Source organism: Nicotiana sylvestris, chromosome 9, assembly GCF_000393655.2.
Source record: "Nicotiana sylvestris chromosome 9, ASM39365v2, whole genome shotgun sequence".
NCBI classification, from domain to species: Eukaryota; Viridiplantae; Streptophyta; class Magnoliopsida; order Solanales; family Solanaceae; genus Nicotiana; species Nicotiana sylvestris.
Genome location: NC_091065.1, coordinates 125,533,830 through 125,547,524, shown reverse-complemented (window position 1 = coordinate 125,547,524; position 13,695 = coordinate 125,533,830). Strand labels below are relative to the sequence as shown.

The window sequence follows — 13,695 nt, the reverse complement described above, 5'->3', positions numbered from 1 at the left end:
ATAATAATAATAATAATAATAATAACACAATAACAAGCAGTGAATACTTGGTTCCTTAATTGATAATAAATTCTAAAATATCTTGCCCACACCTACTAATCCCAAGTCAATTCATGTCATTAAATGAATTATAACCTCTCAAGCCATAAAATAAGATCAAGTGTAATTAGGCTCCGAGTATTATCACGCACGATTTATGCCGAGGTCGTACATCACGATCAAAAAATATACTGTGTGCACTGCCGAGGGTCGAACGGTACGAACTATAGATGCATCTATTAAACTGTTGAGGCGAATGGCCCTCTCCCATGAGGATAGAGAAGTTTACCTCGCTCGCGGAAGCACTTGCGACACGAGAGGACATGGATTTCTCAGAGTTATTAAATATTCTTTAATTCTTTCCCCAAAATAAGAAATCTAACCTGGAAGTTTTCAACTTTAAAATCTCTAGTCTCAGCTCTATTCAAGATAATTAATATGTACAACAAACATGACAGTACAATTAAAGCATCATGTAAACCACCCGAAAACCTCATGGAATATAGCTATGCACGGACTCTCGTCACCTAGTGCGTAGTAGCTCTCCACACAAGTAATTCACAACAAAAAAATACACCTAAAGGGATAAGTTCTCTCTTACAAGGTTACGCAAGAGATTTACCTCATTCTTAAGCTCACTTACAATCTACAAATACGCTCTAAATCCTCAACTTGGTGCCAAACAACCTGAAACTAGCCAAATATTATATAAATAAGTCAATATATACTTAAAAGTTCATAATTTAACTATTAGGGTAATTATTCGCCCCTAATTGGAAGATTTCTAAAAATTTACCCCTCGGGCCCACTTGCCCAAATTTCGGAAATTTTCAAAGATAATTGTTACCCATAACCTTATGAACTCAAATATATCATTTTCACCCAATTCCATAATTATTTTCGTTGTTAAATCCTATTTTTATCAAAACCTAGGTTTTTCAACTAAACCCATAATTTTCATAATTTTACATGTTAAAATCTTCCCATAATCTATGTATTAAACTTATATTTAGTAGGAATTACTTACCTTCAATAGCTAGGTAGAAACCCCTCTTTAAGAAGCTCCAAAAATCGCACAAGAAGTGATATAAATGAACCAAAATGGTTTAAGTCCCGTCTTAAATGAACCCTTCTACCTCCAGTGATTTCCGCTTCTGTGGACAATTGGCCACTTATGTGGCTCCGCATCTGCGAAAAATGCATCGCAGATGCGGCCCCTCCCCATCTGGCCTACTTTCGCTTATGCAAACATCCGCTCACTTCTGTGACACACGTGTCACACCTGCGACCTTCCTCACTTCTGCGGTCACTTGCCTCGCACCTGCGCTTTTGTAGGTGCGGTCCCTGCCTCGTTTCTATGATCACTGGGAAGTCCATGCCAGGCTACTTCTGTGGTCAAATGCTCGCACCTGCGAGTTCACACCTACAGCCAAAATCTCGCAGGTGCGGATGCACCAAAACTATTGCACCAGCAGTTCTATTAAGTCCAAAACTTGGTCCGTGCATCGTCCGAATAGCACCCGAGGCCCCCGCCCAAACATACCAACAAGTTCGTAAATATAAGATGGACCTGCTCGACTTCTCAAAATAGGAAAACAACACCAAAACTAAGAATCACACTCCAAACCAAATCGAATCAACTTATGAACTTCAAGTTCTTCCAACTTGCTCCGAACGCGTCGAATCATACTTAAACTACTCAGAATGACACCAAATTTTGCATGCAAGTCTTAAATCACCATACAGAACCATTTCAGGGTTTGAAATCCCAAACGGACCTCGATAACACCAAAACTAACTTCAAACCAAATTTAAATTACTTTAAAAGCCTTCAATGTGCCAACTTTCAATACTAAGCCCTGAAATGCTCCTGAGTCAACCAAAACCAATCTGAACATACGTCCAAGTCCAAATTCATCATACAAACCTATTGGGACCGCAAATCTCGGTTCCGAGGTCGTTTACTACAAATGTTGACCCAAGTCAAACTTAACCCTTTTAAGCCTATAATAAAGAACTAAATGTTCTGATTTCAACCCGAACCCTTCCAAATCCCGAACTAACCATCCCCTAAGTCATAAAATAGTAAAAGCACATACGGGGAGTTTTATTTAGGAAAACAGGATTCTAGAAAGAAAAATGACCGTTGGATCGTTACATGAATGGTGAGGCATGGATACAGTAATATCTCCTACAAAAAAGAACACAAAGTTAGTATAAAAATATACCCCCATGTTCTCCTCCTTAAGGATTTGAGCATGTTGATCATATATATTGTCTCCACTTTTCTTCTTCTCCTTTGTACTCCTTTCCTCCTCACCTCGTATCTCCTTGCAACTCTGATCCTTAGGTATGGGCATTGTAGTTTGTCGTTATTGACAATCCTCCTTCCTTGAATATCCAGATCTCCAAAACAATGACATTCTATATGGCCTACATCCAAGGCATAGTTTGCAAGGTGATCTTCTAACTTATTGCCTTCTCGAAGAGTATGTGACACTGTGACATTAGCTCGTGCCATAAGCTCATTGATTTCCTCCACATATACTGCAATTGACCATGGGACAACCCACTCTCCAGATATTACATTATGAAGTAACATTGAACTGTATGCAAATCAATAAGCACATAATCCTACTCAATACAATACTTCAAAGCATCTACTACTGCCTTTGCTTCAGCTTCTGTATTGGTACCCTCTTGTATTTTGTGCTATATGCATAGACTGCACCCTCATATTCATTTCATGCAAAACCAATTGAACTCCTACTTGGGTTGCCCCTAGAAGCTCCATCTGTGTTCACCTTGATCCACCCTGGATTAGAGTATTCCCATATCACTTTAGTAACCTTCAAACGAGGAGTGTATGAGGAAAATTTTGGAGTCTTGGCTTTCTCAATTTAAGAAGTGATTGAAGAGTAGTAGACACCTGATATATTACCCTACTTAGAGTAACTGGATCTCCATATTTGTAGCCATTTCTTCACTTCCAAAGTTCCCACACAATAATGGATGGTAATGCTTGCGTAATTGGTTGTAATCTGGGCACAACATTAGCAATCCAACATTTGATGACTGCTTGATGAAATGTCAATTCCTTCACTCTTATATCTGCACATGATAGGAAGTATGACCACTCTTTGTTAGCAACATAAGATCTGAAAAACAATTGGTGAAAAGTTTCCTCCTCCGGATTCATACAACACCAACATTTAGAAGTTATTAAGTATCCCAATCTCCTCATGGAATCATCAAGTGGCAACTTGTTCTTCCAATTTCCACATGGAGAAGGAAATTTTGAAAGGTAGTCCCTTTACCCAAATCTTCTTATAAGCATTGTCAGGTTCCTTCCTCCTCTTCCTCCTCAAGTAATCCCAAGAAGACTTGACACTAAAAGATCCATTTGTTTCGAGTATCTAATAAGGATTGTCCAGTTCATTTTGTACATTTGGAGGCTTGATATTGCCACGAATATGGGCAGTCAACTCCTTCAGTAAAATTTCCCTAAGCTTATCACCATTCCATAAATCAACTTGCACAACATCCTTTACATTCTGAATTGATTCATCACAAAAGAAATTTGGGGGTGTGATGTAATATAGGGCGCCCAAACCTGTCCAGTTTTCAAACCAAAACAATGAGGATCCCATTCGAATATGCCATCCAATTTGATGCTCAATTTGATCCCTACATTCAAGCATCTTTCTCCATACATGTGAACCACCATGCCTCCAAGGCACCACCATGGCATTCGTCTTCTTGCAGTACTTTTGGCTCATAAATGAACTCCATAAAGAAGGTCTGGTCCTAAAATTCCACCAAAGTTTGCAAAATAAAGCTTTGCAGACATCATGTAAGGACTTAAAACCTACCCCACCCTCTTTCTTTGGTAAACACAAGGTGTCCCACGATGCCCAATGCCTACTTCTTCCATCAATAGAGTTGCTCCAGAAAAAACTAACAAAATGCTTATGGAGCTTATTAATCATAGAATTAGGAGGATTCACAACTGAAAGCAAGTGAGTAGACATGCTTTGCAAAACATGTGAGATCAAAATTGCTCTTCCTCCAATTAACAATAACTTGCCCTTCCAGGATTGTAATTTGTCCAAAATCTTATTCATAAACCCCTGATAGTGATCCATATTCCTTCTATTGTAAAATATTGGACACCCTAAATAGGTGAATGGGAAATCTTGTTTACCCATTCCTGTAATCCGCTGGACTTTGTCAACTACTATAGTTCTACTTTTGTTCCTCCTTATACTTATTTTGGAGTAAACCACCCGTGGCAAAATTATCAAAATATCTTCGAGAGCGAGTTATGTGCACCAACTCAATCTTATATATTGAATGTGCGTGATATGTGTGGGGGTCAAGATGGTCACGCTTATGATTGTGCTTGTTTCTTATTCTCTCCAAGATCCTTATTATGACGAGTCTACTTTTTCATGTGAAGTTAATAGGATCAAAGAACCCAGGGATACTGACCTGAAGGAGATTATGGGTATGTTAATTTGCCTTGTGGAACAATATGATGAGAAATCACTGCAGATACATAGGCAAGAGGCAACTATTCACGACTTGAAGGCCCAAGTGAATCAACTAGGTGAACCTTGTAAAGCGCAACATACTGACATTGTGGATAGAAGCCAAGAAGAGCATGAATTAGCGGCAAAAATTGATATTATAATGGAGGAGTTAAGGGCTGAATACCAATAAACTAACCAAATAGAATATGATGATGTCGATGTTAAAGAATGCATTTGAGTCAACTAAGGACCTTAAATATGCAACTTTAGTTGACTCTAGATTGTGTCATGAAGATGATGTGAATAAGCCTGTGAATTTTCAGTTTGAGGGCATTTGTTTTCACAACAAGCATTTTTTTCACATTATGTTTGGATAATAATATGGAAGTAGATTCATCCGAGCCAATTGAGGAGTCAAGGAATGAGGAATAACGTTCCTACATTTGGGAATTTCTCTTGATAGAAAGTCAGGATTACACACCTCATGCAAAAGCCAAAAAGTGAGTTGGACCAGTTAGATTTGTTCCACAACTCCTGGAGCATAACAAAAACTTGAATCAAAATTAAGGGTTCAATTCATAAGCTCCAGGTGGAGGCGAAAAGTGATTAATTCACGTTGTGCCACGACATTAACTAAGACGCTTGTTGGGACAAAATTCAACTTTACTATTTTGTTAATTTTTATTTTTATTTTATTATATTATTTTTGTATTGCAACTTTAGTATTGTAGAAGTAGGATCATAAGATGCAAAGCCAGTGGAAGGAAGCAAAAGAAAACAAGATGCCTGGAGCTAAGTGGGGGGGTGCCCGCATAAAGGACCAATGCCTGGGAGATGTTTAACTACCCCATGAGTTGCTAATGCTCCGGTTTTTAGCCTACTAGGGAGTTTCTTTATCCTCTTGTTATTTAAGGTGTGCATTAGAGACAATGCACAATTTTAAGTGTGGGGTAGAAAAATTATCTGAGTGGTTTCTTGTGCTATGTTATGTGTGTTAAAAAAAATAAAAACCCCTCTTGTTTTTTCTTATGGATACGGTTCTTTTTCAATAGATGATTTTTTTCTTTGAACCGGGTGAGTTTAGGTAGATATTTTTTAAACCCTTTTAAAATTTTATTTTGAACTTTCCTCGACGATGGACTTCCTAGACAGTTTTATTGAGGGTATTAAAGTTTAAAGAAAAATATTTTTTTTCTCTTTTTGGGTTGATAATGGAATGGGGAGAACTTGAATATCGTTGCTTTTTGACATGTTTTATATCGGGGCTTAGAGCAGTAATATTTGCGTTGAGTACTTTCTTCGTGATTCTTGTAATTATATGCCTTGAGAATATATATATATATATATATATATATATATATATATATATATATATATATATATATATATATATATATATATATATATATACACACACACACACTCTCTTGGGATCATCTGTTGACTCTTGTTATGTACTTCCTACGTGGTTGAATTTTATGATGATTGTGCTAAGTTGCCATAACTTAAAAATCGAGTCTGAGCCATACTGAGTGAGTCATGTGCATTATGTGAGGTGAGATCTCAGTGTACTCTGTGCCATCTCTTGATAGTCTCAGACTTATCTCGTGTGAGTCAAAGCGAAATGGTTAAGTCTTGTAAGTTTGGGAAGTGATATAGGCTTTCCTTGATTGACTATTTAAAATATTTGCTTACCAGTGCCAATATTATCCGTAGTCACCCCTTTTGAGTATGTAGCCTTTTCTTTAGCAACCACATTATCAGACGAATCTCTTTTGTTCTTAATCAAATCTTACTGAACCTTTACCTCCGAAAGCACTTAAGTAGTTAGAAGATTAAGTGAAGTATGTTGTATTAAAGTGCTTAGGAGGGTTAGTCACTATTTTTTCAAATATATCCTACCCATCCTTTAGCCTACAGTACAACCTACAAAGTCCTACTTGATCCTAGACTTTGCAAGCTTAAATTAGTCGTCTTACACTACGGGCAAGCCTATGGTATGAACTTGGGTGGAATAAGAATTTCTTTGTGAGAGTGAGTGAATTCTTTCAATATTTGAGTCCTTAGACTATACTTGAACTTATAATTGAGTGTATGGACTATTGTCTTTATTTTATTTGTTGGTGAAGGCACATGGTTTGCAAAGGATTGGTAAAGTCCTTGATATTTGAGTAATTGGCACAAGAAGCAAGTCATAGTACATAACGTATTGGAGTCAATTTTTGAGGATAGGATGTTAGAAAAGTCACATAAATATTTTAAATAGTCTTGACATTGGTCTAAAAATGAGGAAAGATATCAATAGTCTTTATGTTGGGTTCTAAGCATTGATATAAACCATTGTCATTGGTATGATGCTTGAGTATGTTTTAGAATTGTTTTACTTGTCAATGTGCTTAATTTTAAGCTGCTCGAGGATGAGCAAGATTTTAAGTGGGGGGAGGGGGGTGATAAATGATGAAAAGTGCATATTTTTTGAGTATGTTTGTATATTATTTCGTATGTGAGTTATGGGAAGTCACATGATTTTTTAAGTGAAAATATGATCATTATGTGTTTCTTATGTGTAGGAATGAACTTGCGCGAAAAAGGGATCAAATTGGAGGAAAATTAGTGAAAAAAGAGTTAAAGAGAAAAGTTCCGGACATCGAAGCAAGGTTCACTTCACCAGACCGGGACCGGAGCAGAAGAATATAACAACTGGGAGCGGTCTGGGTCGTGCGTCCAGACATGCCCTAGAGTTTCCAATTCGAAGTAGAAGTGTTTAATCCGCCCCATACAAACCCTAATGGATATAATACATCCTAAAACGTCCTTTTGAGAGGAAACACTACTTAGGGAGGAAGAGGAAGACTTTGGAGAGGCACGAACATGCTTGGAACAAGGAGAATGATTCAACTTCACGTTTTTCCTCTTTCTTCCTATTTTTCATGGTTATGAATTTTAGTATTGTAGTTTTACATACTATTATAATTTCTTATCAAGGGTTTTGATGGAACCTTTGTAGGATAAATTCTTGTTACCTTTTTATATAATTTAGCCTTTGGATTTCTCTACTGGTTACTGTTGTAGGCATATAAATTTTATTGAAATTAAATTCATAAAATGATTTGGACTATATTTTAAATTCAAGATATATTGGTCCAAATAAAGATTTGGGCTAATATAATTGAATTAATCATATAAGTCCAATATAAATGGATTAAATAAATAAGTCTTAATCCATTGGGCTAGCCCATTTAATTGGGTTAAAGTGATGAGCCCACTTCATTAAGCCCAAGATGTCATCTTCCTAAAGGCCCAGTTTGGTGCCACGTGTCAAATGATGTGGCACGCCAAGTCAAACGAAAGAGCCAATAGGATCATGCCACATGTCAAAATGACAAGGCATGCCAAGTCACACTAAAAGGCCAATGAAATCGGGTCACGTGTGCAAGTGACATGCTCTGGCCAATCAAATACGGCCATGTCACACTTCAAATTGATTGGTCGGAAAGAGTTTGTTCTTATTATAACTCTTCCCTCCCACAACTATAAATAGAGGTCTTCATAACTCAGAAAAGACACCAGAAGTTATAACAAGAAGTAAGAAAGAGCTCGTGGATCAAACGCTGCAAATTCCTCCACAAGTTTCAAGCTTCAAGTTCAAGTTCAAGAAATCAAGTGCAAGTTCAAGAACGAAGAACAAATCAAAGTCAAGTTCAAGCACTCAAGCTCAAGCTCAAGCTCAAGAACAAGATCATCGTTCGAGGCAACAAATACATATTCAAGATCAAGCTCAAAGACCCTTGAATTTATTTACTATTGGAAGAAAGAATCAGAGGATTCATAGAGATTGTAACACTCAAATATTCGAAATAAAATACTACGGTTGTTGCAATATTTTCGGTCTTGATTTTATTTTCTCAAAGCAAATTTATTGTCTACAACTGCTTACTTAACTTTCTCTACTTGGTTACTACTTACTTAAGTTGATTGAATAGTCATCGCTTGATTGTGCCTATTTATTATGAACAACTTGGAAAAGGGTACATATTTAGGTGCTTGTTGAACAACATCACTCCTAACGTATGTGAGGAATCAATACGACTGATTTAAAGATGAGTTTAGGAATAACAAAGTCTTGACGTGATCATAGTGAGAGATAACATTGTGCTAGCTAGCGTAGTTCGAAAAAATATATTTAGTAAATTATTTTAGTTGCTCGAGAGAGAATTACGACACTTGAAGTGCTCACGATCAGTAGAGAATACTTAAGCGAAATTATAGAAAACGTAGAGGGAAAGATTGCAACAATTGAAAAAATCATAACTCTAGGCCTCTTTAATCTTGTCTCCAACTCTTAGTCTCCTTAATTAATAATTTTTACTGCTTTTAATACTTGCTAGTTAATTAATTTAACATAAAAATCGCAATTGTGAACAATTATAGCTAAGCCTTAGTTCTTTGTGGGATTCATTCGACTCCGGATTTTTAGACCGAATTATAATTGCAACGATCGCTTATCCTATTTAGGACTAAAGTTGGCCATGATCAGAGATCATTAAAATTATCAAAATCTGTAAACCGCGGAAGAAAAATCTGTAAACCGCGGAAGAAATTATAGGGCGTAATACAAAACCTTAACAATGTCATGCCACAAAGAAGACGGAGTGAAATTGTTGACCATGGTTGTCCCTTGTTAACAAGACAAGATCGTCGCTCTACTGAAATTAGAATAACATCTTTCTTAGCGTTTGATCAATACATTGCCATGTAAAATGAGACAAACAAAGTAATATTTACTTTTTTATTTGAAATTTCTCAATAAAACATGCGCCTAGACTAGTTTATTTCAAAAGCAGAATAACATGAGAAATCTATAATTTTGAGGAAGGTTTGCTTGAACTCCGACCAGCAATGAACTCTTGCAGTTTCTTAAAGTGATCCTTGGACATTCCATCGTAATACTTGTGTGCCCTCTCCTGGAAATGACAATAAAGCGCACACATCAATATATTATGTTGCAGGTAATGCGACTACACGGTGATTGCAAGATTTGGTATGCGTATTCATTAGTTTCTAAGTGTCAATATATTAAGTTGTAGCCTTGCAGGTAATGCGACTAGAGGGTGACTGCAAGAGTTTGTACAAGTATTCATTAGTTTCTAATTTTTGACATGGCAGACAGTAGCTGGTCAGATTAACTCTGATGATACAGCCTTAACGCATCCAGAAGAGGTGAACTAACAAGATTAAGTGGATCACTTAAGTTGGAGAGTAACTTGGATAGTCGACATCCATTTTTCCCTTTTTTATTTTATCTCGTCAACAGTTCTCTGCAGCTAGAAGATTTCACAAGACAAGCAACACAACCAAGAAAAAGAAGCAAAGAGAAAGAGAGAGAGAGAGAGAGAGAGAGAGAGAGAGAGAGAGAGAGAGAGAGAGAGAGAGAGATGAGAGACACAACATTGCGACAAGATATTGTATGGACTTGTGCTCCACCAACGTCAACAACGATATTGGCAATGTAAGGTGAATTACTACATTTGAGGGTATGAACACCATAGGAAATAGCCACACCAGAGACTAATAATCAACTATCGATCTTGATGTTAGACAAATATCAGAGTCTTCACGCATGATTTAGGATTAGCTTTAAAAAGGTGCAACCACCTGAATTGGTTTCTCCCTTTCCCCCTATTTCAATCTCAGCTATCTTTTTTCTTCAAGGGCTGTTGGATGGGTTCTTATCTGGTATTTCGCGAGGTCATTTTTTTTCCCGGTGAGAGAACTGGAGGGTGGATGGGGCTATGGGTACTAGGAAGGAGCGATAGACTGTTTTTCCAGAGTATGGCCCTTTCTTTCTAATTGCTATTAGCATCTAGTATACCTGCAATGCATGCATGTGTTCTCTTTTAATATAATACTTAATAGATTTAGATACAGATAATAGGCAATAAGTTAAAATTAGACAGGATGGACACTGCTTCAAACTAGATCATAACAAAAACAGGAGATGTTGTTACCTTCTCAAGAGCAAGGGCTCGGGTCAAGTCTTGTTTGAACCCATCATTGATTACTGCCTTGTACTTCAAAACCAGGTCGTGGTTGTTCTTGATGATGGCTTCTGCTATTTGCCTAGCTTTCTTCAAAAGTTCACTTCTGTCTACAACATAATTTACCAAACCCCATCTCTCAGCTTGTTCTGCGCTGATAGGCATTGCAGTTAAAGATGCTTCACGAGCTCGGCTGGGTCCAATAACACGAGAGAGTTTTTGAGATAGACCCCAAGAAGGAAATATCTCAAACCTGCAACACAAAAGCAAAGACACTCTTGTCAGAAAATCATCTAGAAACACATATGAAAGTTAACATTATTATCACAGAACTTGTATATAGATTGGGTTCAAGTGTTTAAGTAGCTTAGGACTCGAGTAGAACAACTGAAAATAACATGACCACTTATAACTTTAGGTAGATCAGGTTTTTCAAGGGGTTGATAGCCTCAATTAACTAGTAACACAGACGCTGACGGGAACTCTCTGGATTCAAAAGAATTTTCAGCTTAGGATTTATACAGCTAAGGACTTTGTCTCATTTTTATAGCGGCTTACAGGGGGCTAAAGTCCACAGGTGACTAATGATTGGTCAAATGCAGAAATTTCATTTTAGGTCACATAAACAATAAGCTTAAAACTTAAACTACTCTGTAAGTAAAACTTAAAATCAACTATGAAACTGAAGCACAGTCAATACTTTAAAAATCAAGTTCAAAAACGAAAAACAGTAAAGCTAAATAGTTTGGTTTGCTGCTAACTGTCAATACAGAAGTACTACTTAAGATACAATTGAAAGCACAATTTTGCAGGAAAACCAACTCCTATCTGGTGTAATCTAAGCTTCTTAAGACACTAATCAAAAGCCAAGTGGTTTATTTTCCAATATTTTTATGGGAAGGCTCAACTAGTTAAATTGAAACCTGAGAATTGAGATGCTCAGTATGGGGGAGAACTCATTCAGCCTAGTCATAACTTACTAATTAAGAATCAAGCTAAAATGCTAAATCCAGTCTCAATTTCTCCAATATAGCATGACTTAGGTAATAAAGCTCACATCTTAAAAATCACCACCATCCAGCTTCGACAGTTCCATTATCCAAATATATCCTAAAATTGATCGTATGTTTCATCATCAACAGAGTAACATCATAAACAGAACCGCCCAAATGAGTAAATTTAGAAGGAAAAAAAAAACCCATTCTTTTTTCCATATTACTATCAATATAGAAAAAAAAGCAAAAGAAAAATAAGACAAACCTAGCATGAGTGTCCAAGAATTTAGCATCATTAGAGGCAACCAACAAATCACAAGCAAGAGAAATCTCAAAACCAGCAGTCACAGCAAATCCCCCAATAGCCCCAATGATAGGCTTCCTACAGCGCTCCATTTGGGCCACCGGATCAGTCTCCACATCCTTCACATCACCCTTAAACACGTCCTCCGCTGCCGTCAGGTCAACGCCCGAACAGAACGATCGACCCGATCCGGTGAGTATAATGACCCGAACCGAATCATCTGCGTCCAAGGACTTGAAAATTCGAGCAAGATCAACGATCATTGACTTGGTCAGGGAATTTAGGGACTTGGGACGGTTTATTGTGACCCATGCAACCCCGTCGGATTCCCGATTCACCAGTATCAGATTTTCCTGTGATGATTTCTCCATATTCTTGATTGTACTCTATAAGTGTATGCGCGAATTGTATAGTTAGTAACTCGTCCTAGTGCACATCCGTATAGGAAGAAAGGGAAGATTGCGGTGTAGTTGATGGAATAATGTCATTGAAGTGTGTGCCATATCTGTTATTTGGGTGATGCGTTGGGTTCTATATAGAGAGATTCTGATATCTTCTTTCTCGCACGCAAGTACACTATCCATCACTCGTGTCGGCGACGCTATGAGATCCTATATTTTTTTATATTTGAAAATAATTTCTCTTTGTACAATAATTTATGTAATCAATATGTATCTATATTTATATCTATCTATATTTATATTTATATCTATCTATCTATCTTCTATATTATTATAAAAGCATCAATATTTCATATATTAAATATTAAACGATAAAAATATTCTTGTAACATTAATCGACTTTTATACCCTTAGTACTAAATTATATTTCCTATAAATAACTCCATGTTGGATAAAATTATAAAATTTAAAATTAGTTCATAATATTTAGGACTTTGAAATCAATTCAAACTTTACTAAATTTTTGTAATGGAACGTATGGAACAATTTGATCTTACAAAAGGAAGACTTTGTGATGGAACGAGATTGAGGAATTTGTGATTGCAAAGGAAACTTTCTGCTGAGTCTCAATTTAATTAGGAATTCATTGCATATTATATATTAACCAATTTTGTACTAAATATCCTAACTTTTACTTTTTAAGTATTTGTGGAGTGGTGAATACGTATATAATCTCGTCCGCCAGTATCTCTTTTGTGGCCATCTCTCCAACTCCAAGATACGCAAGCATACTTTTTTCTTTTTCCTTCACAATCTCACAACTTTTTGTTTTTAGATTCATAGAGAAAGTGATATGTCCGAGTTTATTTATAGCACATATAAAATAGCTCGCCATATGAATATAATTTAATGATATGTTGAAGAAAACTCGAATTTGTAAAACAATAGATTATGAATCAAATTCTATCTACTTTAACACCCATATCATCAAGTTCATCAACACATGTAGAAAAAAAATTCTTATTATTTGTGATCTTAAAATTTTAAAATTATATTATCGTTCGGAGATTGTTTCTTTATTAGACCTTTCTTGAATTATTTGGTCATGATTTCTGTTGTACGATCTACCTAAAGATCGAAGAGGAAGTAAAAGAAGAATTAAGCAAGAAAAATAAATTTTCCTGTACCATTCTTATTATTTATACCAATTGTCTGTGAATTTCTTTTCCTGCACTTTCATATATGTTTTCTAAAGAGTTTGTACTTCAATTTTGACCTCTTTTTTTTTTTATTTGATTGAAAATGATGTCCAAGAGGCCTTGGTATGTATACACTACTAGAAATTCGGAAAAAAGCGACCAAAATTTAGCGACCAAAATTGATCTG

The 13,695-nt window shown here is 36.3% G+C and overlaps 1 protein-coding gene across 1 annotated transcript; it reads right to left on the bottom strand.

Moving 5' to 3' along the window:
* Positions 1-9,205: 9,205 nt before the first annotated feature.
* On the bottom strand, positions 9,206-12,502 carry LOC104216994 (probable enoyl-CoA hydratase 1, peroxisomal). Its single transcript, XM_009767146.2, has 3 exons — positions 11,870-12,502; positions 10,580-10,862; positions 9,206-9,535 (listed from the first exon to the last, which is right to left on the bottom strand). The coding sequence occupies exons 1-3, from the start codon at positions 12,277-12,279 to the stop codon at positions 9,431-9,433; spliced, it is 798 nt and encodes a 265-aa protein (XP_009765448.1). The 5' UTR covers positions 12,280-12,502; the 3' UTR covers positions 9,206-9,430.
* Positions 12,503-13,695: the final 1,193 nt, after the last annotated feature.

What these genes read in the sequence shown, in the direction of transcription:
- LOC104216994 (XM_009767146.2), bottom strand. Translation starts at nt 12,279, where the DNA reads ATGGAGAAATCATCACAGGAAAATCTGATACTGGTGAATCGGGAATCC. An exon ending in TTCTTGGACACTCATGCTAG is followed by an intron (nt 10,863 to 11,869) that starts GTTTGTCTTATT and finishes TTTGTGTTGCAG; the next exon opens with GTTTGAGATATTTCCTTCTT. An exon ending in GAGCCCTTGCTCTTGAGAAG is followed by an intron (nt 9,536 to 10,579) that starts GTAACAACATCT and finishes TGTCATTTCCAG; the next exon opens with GAGAGGGCACACAAGTATTA.